General features: G+C 36.5%; 1 protein-coding gene and 1 pseudogene across 3 annotated transcripts in view; both read right to left on the bottom strand.

Annotated features, from left to right (window-relative positions):
- The window catches only part of ERCC8 (ERCC excision repair 8, CSA ubiquitin ligase complex subunit), a 67,113-nt gene that overhangs the window by 15,767 nt on the left and 34,990 nt on the right, over positions 1-16,356 (bottom strand). For all 3 annotated transcript variants that reach the window (XM_019013723.4, XM_055367848.2, XM_055367850.2), the window contains 6 exons: positions 15,125-15,206; positions 13,982-14,050; positions 12,784-12,850; positions 9,965-10,065; positions 8,605-8,729; positions 1,245-1,442 (listed from right to left, as the gene is read on the bottom strand). In XM_019013723.4, coding sequence (XP_018869268.4) covers positions 1,245-1,442; positions 8,605-8,729; positions 9,965-10,065; positions 12,784-12,850; positions 13,982-14,050; positions 15,125-15,206 — 642 coding nt within the window. The remainder of the gene's footprint in view (positions 1-1,244; positions 1,443-8,604; positions 8,730-9,964; positions 10,066-12,783; positions 12,851-13,981; positions 14,051-15,124; positions 15,207-16,356) is intronic.
- LOC101123732 (guanine nucleotide-binding protein-like 3-like protein) lies at positions 1,451-4,290 on the bottom strand (annotated as a pseudogene).

Below are 16,356 nucleotides of genomic sequence, written 5' to 3'. Positions count from 1 at the left end.
GCTCCAATTTGGTAGAAAGAAATAATTTGCGGTTAGAGTACCTGGGATGAAATTTCGGCTGTGTCTCTAAGTAACTTTGCAAAGAAAGGAGGGACAATATTTTAAGAATTTCTTTGAATACAATACATGCTTTATCAGTAACTACTTGCAGGTTAGGGGCAAGTCACGTCACCTCTCTGGTGCTTTTGTTTTCTTCTCTCAGAACACTAAAAATGTTTAACAAATGGGATATACCTTCTTATTGACTAATAAAAAGAGATACTGGCTATAGGGTTGGAGTAGGGTCTTGTAGGTCCCCTTTTAGTTGCTGGGTTAAGGTGACGTCTAAGAGGTCCCAGGGAAGGGGCTGAGGCTGGAGGTCACTTGGGGGCTTGGTGCAGCAGCTGTTTACCAGCCAGTAGGATACATAAATATTTATATATTTTAATAATGAATACTGCCATAATGGTATGTACTGGCTGAAAAATCAGGTCTATATCTCTTACAGCACAGTGTCAGGCACAAATTAGGCAATCAGTATTAATGAATGAATGAATAGGAGATTCAAAGTGATAGTCTCCTTGAGCTCTAATAATCTGTAATGTTCATTCTATCAGTACTTAACTTACATGAGTTTCATTTTCCTTACCTACAAAACAGGGAAAATACCAACTATCTTGCAATGTTATACTCATTTAAAGAAGTGCATGAGGTAATTTGTGCAAATGTTCTCTGAAAAAATGAAAAACCATCTGCTCCATTGGTGATGTGAAAAGATCTGGATGTAAAACAAACAAACAAAAGCCAGAGTATTTAAGAAATTATATAGGTTGTATTAACTTCAAAACCTCCCTTTACTAGCCATTGGTAGAAAATAAGGAAGAATAGATCATCCACACATACATAAACCAACATATACAAATTATATTTTATGATTAAATGCCTATATTTCATTTCTTACCCAAAAGATTGTTTCAAGAAATTATTTTAATTCACCACAGATTTTCAGTTGTTAAATAAATGAAGGTCATATGCAAAAGAAACAGAATTTATACCAATCAAGTTGCACAGTATTATATTGATTCATTCATACATTGTATGCTGTCTAACAATCTAGGCTGTGCTATTCTCTATTAAATAAATCCTACTACAAATGTGGATTAAAAGTATAACTCCTCAGAATGAAATCATAATTTATTCTTTTACATATAACTGGTCTGGCAAGCTAGCTAGCTGAACATTTTAAATTCCTGTATCATTCTTACCTGGAAATTTGACTGAAATACACAGCAGTCAACAGTTTTATAATGTCCCTTAAGCATAGTTATCTGTTCTCCTGAGTAAACTGTATAAACAGCAATGGTGCTACCATATGGTACAAAAACAAATTCTGAACTGCAGCCACAGGAGACAGTGAATTTCAATCCTTTTTTACTGTTATTACAAACTTTTCCATAGTTCACCTGTAGGATTAAAATAATAAGGTTACTCATCTCTGAAATCTGAATTTAAAACACAACAAAGACTAGGAGAAATACTTAAAATATTATGCTATAAAAAGGGCTCTTTTAAATTTAAGGAAAATATCCAACGTTGACAGAACAAGGCCCAATGACATGAATGTACATTTAACAAAAGAGGAAATACAAATAGTAAAAAACCAGAGGTAAATGTTTACTTTTCAATCTTAATAGAAGTAAAATACAGACTTCAACCTTGAAGAATCATTTTAGACCATTTAGCAAAAAATTTAAAAAACGTAAGACATTAAATAGTGATACAAGTGAGGTAAACATGTTGGTGGCAGTGTAATTTGGCTATTCTTTCTAAAAGGGCAAATGGTTTATTAATGCAACCATTCTTTTCAAAAGAATAATATTTTTTGGGGGGTGTATATTATATACTCCCAAAAAACATTCTTTTCAAAAGAATACCCCCCCAAGAATTTTTTTGGGGGGGGGTAATGATATTTTTGGGGGGGGGTAATGATATTTTTTGGGGGGGGCATATTCTTTTTTTTTTCCTGCTGATACTTCTTTTATTTCTGTTGTAAAACAGAGTAGGGGTTAAATAAAGGGTATTGGGTTTGTCAGCTCCAGCCTCTTGGGACTCTTTTTCCTGGAGAGAGTGGAGAGAACAGTGGGAGGAAAAGACACATAGTTGGGGAAGGGTTCTTTTAATATGCAGATGCTTCAGGGAGAACCAAACTATTTCACTGGTTATCTCCCGTCCCACTGGAACTGGTGCTTGGATCGGAAGGGAAGTGAGATCAGTCAATTAGTTACCAACACTGCCATCAGCATTGCCAGAGAGGTGGAGGGCAGACATCATGGAATCAGACAGCTCCCTGGGGATTTTATCTGCACATTTCTGTAAATTCTTACTCTTCAGGGAGGATGCCAGAGCCTGGCCCTGTTGTAGGGGGTCCATCTCCATGATCCTCTGCAGTACTGGGCAGCAGTCCACTGGGCACACATCCACCTTACTGTTTTTTTAGGGTGGTGGTCTACATTGAGTTTAGCCCACCCCATCTGATGATGATTCGGATTGGTGCAATAACCAGTGAGATCTCCAATCTTATACACAGTAGCTTTATCTTCAATGGCATCTGCTATTTCCATCATTGGAGAATGGAGCAACTTGATCTCCATTTTGAGTGGGTCTGTGTCACCCAACAGTTCATCAGATTCTCCAGTGGCCAAGCATTCCATGGTGTCTTCATTGACCTGCTCGGTATCCTCGATGTCAAAGACCTTGGTCATTTCCTTAATTCTCAGCACTGAGATGGGCAGGCAGAGTGTGAGTGGGTGGTGGTGGTCTACAGAAGCTGATCTTCCCGCTCACCCAGTCAGCTAGGACAGTTTTGGCTGCCTGCTCCTGACTGTGTAAGTCTCTCTTCTTCCCCAAATGGTGGGCCACTGCCGTCAGAAAGTGCTCAGTAGTCTGGTACCCAGAGAGAAGGTAATAGTTGGAAATCTCCTCCAGGTTGCAGCACTGCAAGATGGTCTCCACTGGGGTCATGGGGTCTGCCAGCCTCTAGATGTGGATGCAGTTATGCAGGATGGTCCCCACCTCTGAGCTGGGCCCTGGAACAATGGCTGGAGCATCCAGCAGCTGGATGAACTTGTCCAGGTAGACCTCCTGCATGAATTTCGTGACCCCAGGAATGGCTCCCACACTGCATGCATGGCTGTGCTTCAGGCTTTTAATCAGGCTGCTCTTCCCAATATTGGGAAGGCCTACAACGTCCATATGGATGTGGGTGCGCACTTCACCAAGGCAGCAATAGTTCCCCAGAACCCTCATGAGGTTTTCAGCTCCAAAGCTGACCTGATGCTGGGTCCTGGCCTTGAAAGCCACAGTTGGCAACTCATTCCGAAGGTAATCCAGCCACTTCACAACCTCCTTGGGGTCCAGGTCAATCTTTTTCAAGACCAGGACCAGCTTCTTGTTGCCTTCTGCCCATAGGATAGCCTCCCCAATTTGGAAGCAGCAGCAGCAGCCTAATGGGTCTCTGGCATCCAGGACTTCCAGAATCACATCAAGAGTATTCCACCACCTCACGGAACTCCTTGTAATAAGCCTTCATAGTGGCCTCGTCATCCAGCTGAGGAAACATATTTAATTCCTGCAAAACTTCTTCCTTACACTGAAACTCCTCCTGGCGTCTTAGGATATCCTCACAGTAGCTCTTGATAGACCTGCGTTTTTGTCTTTCTTGCTCCTGGGCAGCTTGCTGCTTCTCCCTCATCTCCTCAACCCTCTTCTTTATTTCAGCCTCTCGATTGGCATGATCATTGGAGTGAACAAACTGAGGAGCAGAGGGAACTTTGGAGGTTGCTTTCTTCCCATTTTGTTTTGCAGGCTTCTTACAGCCCTTGGAACCTTTATCTGGCTTTTCATTTTTGTTTCTAAGTTTCATCATCATGACCAGCTTGAAAGCAGATAGGTTCGAATCCGCTTGCTCTCTTCCTATACTTCCTGCGGGGATCTGAGAAGAGAGAGTAACAGACACTCCTGTGCTGCTAAGGCTCCGGACTTCTGGCTTCCGGATGCCAGCCTGGCGGCGCCCGACTCTGCCCACTGGGCAGTCTCCACGAGGGGGCGGGGCTTCTCCCTTCTCTTTATAGTTAAACATTTTTTCATACACATAATATAAAATTTACCATCATAACCATTTTTAATGGTACTCAATGGCATTAAGTGCATTCATGTTGTTGTGCAACTCTCATCACTATCCATCTCTAGAACTCTTCATCTTGCAAAATTTTACCCATTAAACAGCAAAGATATTCTTACCCCTTGACCTGGTAATTGCTCCTGGGAATTTATCTCTTTTTTTTTTTTTTTTTTTTTTGAGACAGAGTCTTGCTCTGTCGCCCAGGCTGGAGTGCAGTGGCGTGATCTAGGCTCACTGCAAGCTCCGCCTCCCGGGTTCACGCCATTCTCCTGCCTCAGCCTCCTGAGTAGCTGGGACTACAGGCGACCGCCACCATGCCCGGCTAATTTTTTGTATTTTTAGTAGACACGGGGTTTCACTGTGTTATCCAGGATGGTCTCAATCTCCTGACCTCGTGATCTGCCCGCCTTGGCCTCCCAAAGTGCTGGGATTACAGGCGTGAGCCACTGTGCCCGGCTGGGAATTTATCTTAAGGAAATAATTAAATAGCAAAAGCTATATGCCCAGAGGAATTCTATCCAGTATTATTTAGAATGGGGTAATAACTGAGAATAGGTATGTATTCCTAATAATGTTACATTAACTTTATGATTTATATAAATCATAATTATGAAAATTATGCAGAAAACAGGGATAAAGGCTAAGTGTAAAAAAGCACAGACCATAAATAGTGTGTACACTGTAGTTTTACCTTTATATAAATAATTATGTATTTGGGACAAAAATTAAAATTCTTTGCTTGTACTCCAAAGGTGTAGTGTGCAGGCTCAGCAGTGTGAGCATCACCTGAAGCAGTCAGACACGCAGACTTCCAGGCCCCACCCCAATCCTACCGAAAATAATCTTCATTTTAACAAGATCCCTAGGTAATCCCTAGGTAAACACTCATGCAAATTTGAGAAGCTTTGGGCTAAATAAGTTGATGGGTTTACTTCCTGATAATAATTTTGATAAGCTTGGGGTGAGTGTAAAACCAGTAACTAATCATTTGGGAATCACGATCATGCATATCAACAAAATCCACTGTCGTCAGGGCTAATATTGAAGTTTAAATAGTGATTTGTCGGCTGGGCGTGGTCTCACTCCTGTAATCCCAGCAGTTTGGGAGGCCGAGGCAGGCGGATCACAAGATCAGGAGTTCAACACCAGCCTGGCCAAGATGGTGAAATCCCATCTCTGCAAAAAACACAAAAATATTAGCCAGGCCTGGTGGCGGGTACCTGTAATCCCAGCTACTCAGGAGGCTGAGAGAGAGAATTGCTTGAAACTGGGAGGTGGAGGCTGCAGTGAGCCAAGATGGCGCCACTGCCCTCCAGCCTGGGCAACAAAGCGAGACTCCACCTCAAAAAAAAAAAAAAAAAAAGTGATTCACTTTTTTTCTATAGGTTAGATAAGTGTGTGTGTATGTGTATGTATATATATACATAAATAAAAACACTGAGGTCAAAATGGATATATGCTAATAATCTATGGATACTATACTTGGCTTACTTTCCCTTTAGGCTAACTTGTGCCAGAAATGGGTACATGCATTTAGCTACCTCATGGCAGTAGCAGTATAGTGGGTTAAATATTAAACTCATTTCGGTGGACTTGGGTTTTAAACACTCATTTTTTTTTTGCCCCTTATGAATAATGATTTAACCACTTCATTTCATTCTTCTTATCTGTTAAACGGAAATAACATCATTTACTTATAGAGTTATGTATTGTGAAAAAGCAAATGAAATAATCCATATGAAAGCACCTGGAACACAGAGGTATTCAGTAAGTTCCTAGATTAATTCCTATACATGTTTAAAAATATAACATTCCCTCATTTGTGTCTTCTGATCCTACATGTGCAACAATTTGCACAATGATATGGGGGTGGGGTGACAAAGAAAAAATACAAAACAGTTTTCAACTAGTATTTCACTGGTCCCCCTGGAAAAATTATAAACTGCTAGACTGTGATGGCATTATTCACATTTGTTTCTCAGGACACCTAGTTATAAAACCTATGGTCTTTCCCGTATACCACATTCCTTCCCAAATATGAACTGGAAAGTGTTGAATGAGGTATGAATATTGAACCAGGGCATTAACTTTTGTCTTGTCCTTAGGGTTTCTTCCTCCAATCCATCCTGCAACTTAATGTCATATTAATATTTCTTTTTCTTTTTCTTTTTTTTTTTTGAGACGGAGTTTTCGCTCTTATTGCCCAGGCTGCAGTGCAATGGCACGCTCTCGGCTCACCGCAACCTCTGCCTCCCAGGTTCAAGCGATTCTCCTGCCTCAGCCCCCAAATAGCTGGAATTACAGGCATGCGCCACCATGCCCGGCTAATTTTGTACTTTTAGTAGAGATGGGGTTTCTCCATGTTGGTCAGGCTGGTCTTGAACTCATATTAATATTTCTTTTTTGTTTGAGACGGAGTTTCGCTCTTGTTGCCCAGGCTGGAGTGCAATGGCGCGATCTCGGCTCACCGCAACCTCCACCTCCAGGGTTCAAGCGATTCTCCTGTGTCAGCCTCCCGAGTAGCTGGGACTACAGGTGCCCACCACCAGGCTAATTTTTTGTATTTTTAGTACAGACAGGGTTTCATCGTGTTAGCCAGGATGGTCTTGATCTGACCTCGTGATCCACCCACCTCCGCCTCCCAAAGTGCTGGGATTACAGGTGTGAGCGACCGTGCCTGGCCTGTCAACTTCAAAATAAAAAAAAAGAAGTTACTAAATGGCAGGACTGGTTCTATCTGATAGCTCTTTAAAAATCTGAAGACAGTGTGTTTCCCCTTAAAGTAATCTTTTCTGGTATCAACCGTAAGTATTCTATGTAGGTCAGTTTCTGGGATACCTTAGTTATCTATGCATGAATTACTTTTACTTTGATCAAGTCCACTGTAAAATGTATTCTCCATTTTCAATACATTATTTTAGATACGGACTTAATAGAAAAAGTCCAAAGGGCATGAGACTCACCTTCAAGAAGGAAAGAAAAATGGAATAGAACCACATGAACAATTTATATATATATTCAGTACCATTAATATTTATCACATTAAACTTTGACACACATGCCCAGCTACTCTTCCAGAGTGATCCTGTCACTTCTCCACTCACAAGCCTTTAGTGGCTTTCCATCTCACCCAGAGAAAAGCCTGACCCCTTACAAAGGCTTGCAGGGCCCATATGATCTGGCACCCTAGTTCCTTCTGTTCCTCATCGGTTATTCCCTTCATATTCCAACGCAAGAACCTTTTAGCTCTTCCTTGCGTATCCCAAGGAAGTTCTCGCCTCAGGGTCTTTGTACCTTTTTTCTTTCTCTGACTAGAATGATATCCCCCAGCAAACAACTGATGAGCCACTTCCCCATTTCCTTCAGGCCAAATGTCACCTTAGTGAAGCCTACCCTGACTTCCCTACGTGAAACAGCAACTCCAACGTCCCAATATTTCCTGTGTTCCTTTCTTTGCTTTGCTTTTCTTCATAGTCCTTACCTAATCTAATATATAATTTATCCATCTGTCCATCTATTAATTGATTGATGCCTTTCATACTCTTGCTGAAATGTAAGCTCCATGAGGATAGGACTTTTCCATGTTTTGCCCACTGCTGTCTAATACTGCCTGGCAAATTAAATGCTAATTATTATTAGCACAGTATCTGACATACAAGCTCTCAATAAATATTAGCTATTATTATCACCAAATTATAAGCTTTTAGTAGTTTATTCTGAAAATTATTAAACCATAGGCATATCTGATAAGACTATAACCTACATAAAAACAAGTACTAGAAATTAATAGTCACATAAGAATATAGCACCTTCGAAATACATTTATTCCAGTAGTATTAAATAAAGTACTACATATTCTGGTACTATAAAATTCACTGTAAATTTTGTTTATAAGTCATATATAGTACAGGTTAAGTATCCCCATCCAAATGATTTGGACTAGAAGTATTTTGGATTTTAGAATATTTGCTTTACTGCCTGAACATCCCTAATCTGAATATTCAAAATCTGAAATGTTCCAATGAGCACTTCCTTTGTGTGTCATGCTAGCACTCAAAAAGTTTCAGATTTTGGAACATTTCAGATTTCAGATTTTCAGATTAGGGATACTCAACTTATATAAAATTTGATTACTTAGCTTCATATCTTTAATTTATATCAGTAGTCCTCAGTCTTTTATTTTTCTCTACTACACTTTGCACTCCCATTGAGAACAGTGGCTCAGTAGAACAGTGATTCTCTGCTAAGTAGGGGGAATGTGGTAGGTAGTGGGTAAGGGTGGGTTGTCCTGAGTTGAGAATTACTAGTCCACATAGTAGAAACACATTTTTAAAAAGAGCTGTGATTAAAAGGGAATAAATGAGTTAAATATATTAAAAAATCAAGTGTATGTCACAGATCCATTTCTTAATTTATACCCAAATATATACTTAAAAATCTCTTACAAGTGTGTTTTCTCCATTGGAACTATTCCAGAGCCTCATTCGATTATCTGTACCAACAGTGAGGAGGTGAAGTCCATCACTTGTAAAACATAAGCCATTAACTTTCCCATTATGAGCAGTGTTTGCTGCAATGAAAAACATAGTTCAGTTTATCTGTTCTTGTATTCAGGACATATTTAATGTTTGATGATATAATTAAACATATTAAAGGACAACTACTTGAGTTACTTAAAAAATGTAAGTAGATTATACTTAAAATTAACCAACCCTTCAGATTATTTGAATAGGATAAGCTATATAAATCAGAACCATAAAAATAGAGGAAAACAAAAAAAAAAGGGAAAAAATTTCTGCCTAACATACTTTTTTTTTTCCAGCAAGGAAATTGTGCCATGAAATTCAATTAAATGTGTAGCTTAACACTAAAATTTAAAATTAAATGCGTTTCATCTCTCATATATTTTTATTGCTAACCTAAAAATCATTCTATGGACTATTAAAATCAATAATTCTAGTGTTTTCCATTAAAAAAAAAAACAGGGAAAGGATGACTGTTGTAGTCTCAAAATTTATATCACTTACAAAATTAACAAGTTTGAGAAAGCATAATTCTAAAATAGCCTAATTAATTTAAAAACATATAAAACATGTTTTATATAGTTTACATGCTTCATAAGGTTTTTTAAAAAACTATATAAATTCTAATATATGAAATATATTAGAATGAACTATATAAAACCTATGATTGTTTTATATAGTTTTTAAACTTTGTGATTGTTTTATATAGTTTTATGTAGAAACTACATAAAACTATAGTTGTTAAGAAATTACATAAAACAATTATAGGTTTTATATAGTTCATTCTAATATATTTCTGGTCCAGAATTAATTCTATATCAAAATTTCTACACAGCAATTAAATTCTACTGTAAAAATGCAGTTTAGGTACTTTGTCACATGGATTGCAGCTGACTCACATTTAACACAATTTTATGTTGATACAATGGCCACAAAATGTTATTATTTCTGTAATTTATTGTGACTTTTTAAATGGCATTGAATATGTATAGTTGGCCTCAATGGAGCAAAAAACAAAACAAGTAAAGCAAGTTAATTCACAAAAATTTCTACTTTTGAAAATTTGGGGGGCAAATGAAACTGCCATTTTTATTTGTATCTTAAAGAAAGAGAATCATAATTTAGTTTATGTAAATTAAGAAAGTGATATACGATGAATGCCTTTTGAAAAATCATAAAGTTTGCAATTTGTCAATATGCATTTATTATGTGGCTTCAATTAAAAATTTTCAATGTAAAAAAATACTATCATTGTCACATTTATTAATGCGTTCTTCCTTACCTGATTCAACAGCTTGTGACTTTTTCCCATTATGTTGATCAAGAGTAATCAAACATCCTGATGCTCTTCTCACATCCCATAATTTTACTCTACTGTCAGCACTGAGAAGAAATAAATGTTACATTGACATATGTAGCTAGGACAATGACTGTACCCCTCACCCACCTTTCTAATTTTATGGCACACAGAGGTCTCGTTATATAGGTACATATGTATTCATACATTAGGGTTGTTGAACCTTTGCCTTTTCAGCAAATATTCAATAGTCAACAGTAGCTCAAATAAGTGAGTAAATAGCAAAAAAAAAAAAGAGTAACCTTTCTTTTCCAGATAACAAGAACAAAATTTTGCTGCTTTTTATATTGTTTTAAATTACATGAGCATCTTTTCTCCCAAGGACCAGAAAGGCTTGTAGCTTGTTCCTAGTAAGTTCCTTACCACACCTTTTCTACTGCTTGTTATCCAAATGCTGTCAAGACAAGCAATTAACTAATTTCACTTTGCTCAAGAATTCATTTGGTATGATTTGGTGTTTTTTTCCTTTTTATATAAAAAACAGTAAGTGTAAGGTGAATAATGAGGACAATGCATTTCCATTTGGTTTCCTATACTCAAATCAATCTTTGCCAGATATATGAGAACTATATTTAATGTCTCCTAGAAATTAGACACTTACTTTCATTTTCTTTCAAGTAAGCAAAAAGAAGAAAGGCAAATCTATGATCAGACATCTATTTCAGCTTCCAGATTATTTCTAAAGAAAAATGCCTGGCAATCCAACGTGCTCCTAATAAGTTCAACTGATGCTATCATGTCCTCACAAGGACCTCAACAATATTGTAACCCAGGGGGCTTATCAATGCCATTTTAATAAGAGAGAGCATTACATTTTTATAAGCCTATTTTTTATTTAAAATTTTTAAAAAAAATATACACACAAGGTTTACTGGTTTCTATAACCTCGATTCTTTTCACAGATGACCATCAAACCTAGCCAACTGGAATAGTTAGCAAAAAACTAGCATTACCCATTCTTAAGTTGGTTTTCTTTCTTTCCAGATGAAGGAAATGAAATCAGTATGAGGATTTAAGTCTCTTCTGAAACAGATTAGATTTGAACATATCCAATTTTTAACACTGATTACTAGGTCCATTGTGGTACTGATTCAAATTCCTGGAGTATTCTTATAATTGAAAGCTTCTTAGCTCTCTTCTTATCTGATGAAAACCAAGTTAAGCATGAAAAATGTAAAATCCACCCAAGCATAACCAGCACCTAGCTCCTAACCTTCATACCTCTTCAGCTAGCCTTCTTATGGCTACATTCTAGACCTTGCTGCACTTCAGAAATCATAAATTTCAACATCACATTCTGCCAGTTATTAACAGAAGCTTCTTTGGGGCCTGAACTGTGACAGGGAGACAGGGCTGGCAACTTAAAAAAAAATCCAGACACAGATCTTTATAAAATTAATATGAATAGCTTTCGTAATAATTCTTCTTCTACTTAAAGTTTTATGAAAATATATAAAAATATTTGATTACTACTTCCTATCCCTTCAGTTTTTAAATTTTCTTAGTCTAACTCTCATACTTCTACTTCATTAGATCCTTGATCCCTCCTACAAGCCTTTTTGTGATTTTTTTCCTTTTACCCATGACTTCTACAATTTTCAGGCACCTAGGTACTTTCCTGTAGACACCGAAAATTGTTGAGTCTCTTTCATTTAATGTTTTAATTTCTGTGGCTTAGTACAGCTGTGCTCTACATATTCAACAGGGAGCAACTGCCCAGTAATCCTATGGGCCCTTAATCAGCTCCCTCACTCTTTCAATCTATTATTCCAGATCCATACTATCTTTCCTCAAAATTGCATCCTAATTCCTATATTTTCAAGAGATGACATCAAGTTCTACTCCACTAAAAACCAAGAGAAGCCGTTAAGTCTGAATTTCTTGAGCTTCTCTGCCAAAGCTACAAAATTAACTGTATTCACGTCCACCTTTTCCTCTTTCCATTTAGTCTCACAGTGCTCTTCATGTGCCAAACTAGGTGTCCCCTCCACCCTCATCTGGATCCTTGATACTACCCACTTCTGTGTATTCAAGGACCTAATGCACCAATTATTCCCTCCATTTCTTATCTTCACCTGTTTCTCCCTACTGGTACTCTTTCCCCAGCAGATAAATATGCAATACTCTTTTTCTCCAGCAAAAAATAAACCTCCCCACATCTTTTGATCCTCTCAGAGTTAAGTGATCCTGCTTTCTTTTCCTATATTACACCTACCAGAGATGTACCTCTATTAAAGCATTTTTCAGGATGCCCTGTAATCACTGATTTTTGACTATATGCCTCATTAGATCATTAGATTGTTGGTTTTTCAAAGCCTTGGTTACTTCTGTGTCCCTAGCACAATGCTTGGCATGTGGGAGGAAGTCATTAAATATTAGAAAATTGAATCAATGAATGTGTGGATATGTTATATCAAATTCAAAATAACTCCAGGTTAAAGATAATGAATAAAAATGCTCTATTTAAAAATTAGCACCGTGTTATACATTTGCGTGTAAGAATGACACAACACAGTTCCTCTGTGTTCTAAGGTGAAACACCTTGAAGGTGGATAGAATTAGAATTAGAATACAAAGTAAGATTTCTTTTGGTGACATGAATTAAAATTTCTAACTCAATACTTCATTTTAAAGGAGTGAATTAATAATTAAATATGCTAAAATATATACATTACATAAATGTAGACTTTTCAAAATGCTTATTATTAATTACTAACTTCAAAAGCAAGTAAGTTAAATTTTACCTTGCCGTTGCCAAGATATAGTCATAACGTGGCGACCAGGAAACTGCTAATATTTCTTGTCTGTGACCTGCAAATACAACTATATGAAAAGTCTTGCAAGATATCTGAAAAATCAGAAGATAAAGTGCCAATAATTTTGCCTGATTCTGAAGAAAGTGAGGCTAAATATTCAATGTGAATAGATATGACCGTTTTTCAGATTTATAATAATCGATGTTTCAATGCTAATGTGAAGTTTACAGGGGTATTTCAAACATGGTATTTTATTGTAAAAGAACTGGTTTTGCTTTGGAAAAAACAGAGTTAAGTAAGTCTTTCTTTTTAAATACAGTTGTTAGCTTATGTCAGTAAATCCATATAACTCAAGTTCGATTACTGTAATAAAACATATAAGATAAACATTTTAAAGGATAAAAATGTCTTCCAATTTCTCATAAAGTTATAAGAGAAACTAACTCATGCTTGTAGAAAAGCATTTATATAAAATGTTTTTTTCTAGAAAGCACAGGTGATAAGTTCAAAGGGTGATTTCAATATTTTAATTCACTTTTAGCTAACTGAACTATTCACATCAGACATTTCCATCTGCCCAGCTTATATTAATAAAAATTCATAATAATGTCAAAAAATGCTACCTATCTCATCAACTTTTCTTAATATATTTGTTGTGTGTTTCTTTCAGATGAGTCAAAATATATAAATTATATTCTATCTTTTCATTGTTTAGAATTAGACAATCTAATACTGATAAAAGTAGCAAGAATAATTTAAATACACCTTTACCAAATAATTACTTCAATATATTTTTCTAAAATATTTTTACCGAGAAAAAATGTACCTAAATATTAAGAACAATGTTTACTCATTAGCCAGAATATTAAATAATACATATGAGACAAGTACACTGATGTGAGTTGCATTAGTTTTTTTAATGTAGAAATAACACAAGGTTTTGAGTTAGAACTATTTTTCATATTGTTTGAGCTTCCCCAGTGACCATTGTTCATATAAATGTGTTTTCAATGGTTCAGTTTTATAAGAATAATGCACAGAAGGATCTTTATTTCCCTGCTGAGTCTCAACAACTAGCACAAAGTACATCAGTCATGTCACTTACAAAGAATACATTGTTAGTAACGTTTCTTTTTATTGAATCGTTTACTCAAAGTAGTTGCCGTTTGAAATAAAATAAAAATACCCTGTAGAATGTGAGAACAGGATCCAGACTTCAAGTCACAAAGTTGTACTTTGGGTCCTCTAGTACCAACTGTAAAAACAGAACCGGTTTAAGATAATTTTATCATAAGTCATCATCAAAAGGAAACAAGACATTATCATTAGTAATCATGACATTTTCACTGTATCCATGCAGAAATATAAAGATATATGCCAAAATTACATTGTCATTTTTAATGTTTACATTTAGAAAAGTTATTTTAACTACAGTTATATTTTAGTAGTAAGAGACCTCTATTATTACATTTATTTTTTATTCTGAAATAATTATAGATTTGCAAGCAGTTGCAAAGCTAGTATAAAGAGAACTGTGTACCCTTCACTAAGTTTCCCAAAGGATTATGTGTGAGGTAACTAAAACACAGTATCAAACCCAGGAAATTTGTATTGGTAAATGTGTATGTATGTATGTACAGTTCTATTCTATTTTATCACATCAAATCATTGTATTTTAATAGCTTAGTTTTTCCAAGTTAATGATATACTTCCAATCACTAGTAACAGATTCACAGAAACTGGACACAGACTGAAAGGACCTCAAGACAACTTAGTTCCTAGCTCTTCTTCACAGATAAAAGAGGTAGAGACTCACATGGTGCCACAGAAATAATGAATCACAGGGCCCAGATACCTGATACCAGAAAATCATTTTTTCTTCCTTATATATGAAGATGTTTGTTGCAGGTGCTTTTATATAAATTGATGCTTAATTTGAATCACAATCTTAGAGAAAGAAAGAATTTCCTTGTTTTATTGTGTCAAATTGGGAAAGTTGCCAAATTTTATTCATGTAAAATCTCTGAAACTTTGGTGGTTTAAAAGGAACTCTTTAGACAGAAATACGCTCTTATTCTCTGAATTCTGGCCACAGCATAGTGCTTGCCTTGCACAATATCTGTTGAATATAAATAGTACATATATATATATGTATATATATATGTATATATATGTATATATATATGTATATATATGTATATATATATGTATATATATATATAAAATTGTGATATTCCTCTGGGTTAAAATGTCTACATCAAAACTAACTAGATATAAAAAGGGAGAAAGTTTTCAGTATGTCAAAAGACAAAAGAATACACTTACAAACCTGCTACCAAACAGTGCTTCATGGAGACTGGAGACATATGATGACTATAAACTGTTTCCTCAAAATTAAATACATCTGCAGTCTGGTAATCAAAAGACATTTAAAAAGTATAAGGTTTAAGTATAAAAACAAAGCAATAAATTTTCTATTTACTTTTTCCTAAATTTTTAGCTATTTTTAAATTGACTGTTAGCAATTCAACTTAAAACATAGGAATGTAATACCCCAAAAACCTTGATAATTTGAAATCCTGTCATTTACAACATTCTTTTCCCTTCTATAAGAAAAAAATATGTTTTCCCAATAAATCCCAGAAATTAAGAAAATATAAGCCTGTGGCTCACCATACTCCTCTCCACCCACCCTGGTGGGGAGGGGGCTCAGCATCTACATGGATGATGTAGCCAGCACTGCCTCTCAGTTCCGTATAACCTGAGCTACCACACCCAGGACGCTGTCACTACCTAGAATTGCCCCTTCTTTGAAATCATACATTTCAGTTATCTATGACCACAATCTTCTATCATTTTCAGCTTTTCCCCCTCCAAATACTCTCAAGAAATCTGAATAAACTCTGGAACCCCTGTCAGTTCCTTTCATCTACTTCTCTTCCTCTCCAGCTTGGATTTCAAGGTCCAATACCAATACCAAGGTCAACTGCCAATATCTGCAATTCCTTTGCTAATATCCTTCCACTTGTCAAGACTTCACCCTGGGTGACCCCAAATGTCTGCCTTCTCTGTACTTCTATCCAAATTGATCTATACCAGGTGTTGGCAAACTTTCTTTAAAAGTCAGATGGTAAATATTTTAGGCTTTCAGGACCAACTACTCATCTCTGTCACTGCAGTGTTAAAGCAGTCACAGACAACAAATGAACATATTGTAACTGCTCACCAGGTTCTTCCTGCTTGCTGCACAAACAAAATCAATTCACAAAGACCATGGCATTGCAGTAAAGAGTTTAACTGATGCAAGGCTGGCCATGCCAAGTGGGAGATGGGATTTATTAATATTACTCTAATCAACCTCCTTGAAGTCTTGTAGGTTTGCGGTTTTTCAAAGGTAGTTTGGGGGAAGGGGTGGGAGTGGTTAGACAATGAATGGATGCTTGCTATTGATTGGTTGGGGGTGCAATCATAAGGGTGTGGGGAATGGTCCTCTTGTGCACTGAGCCACTTCTGGGTGGGGCCACAGGGGCAGTTGGCAGGTCCAGGTGGAGCCCCTGGTGT

The sequence above is a fragment of the Gorilla gorilla genome, chromosome 19 (assembly GCF_029281585.2).
Source record: "Gorilla gorilla gorilla isolate KB3781 chromosome 19, NHGRI_mGorGor1-v2.1_pri, whole genome shotgun sequence".
NCBI classification, from domain to species: domain Eukaryota; kingdom Metazoa; phylum Chordata; class Mammalia; order Primates; family Hominidae; genus Gorilla; species Gorilla gorilla.
This window is presented reverse-complemented; position numbering and strand designations above follow the sequence as displayed.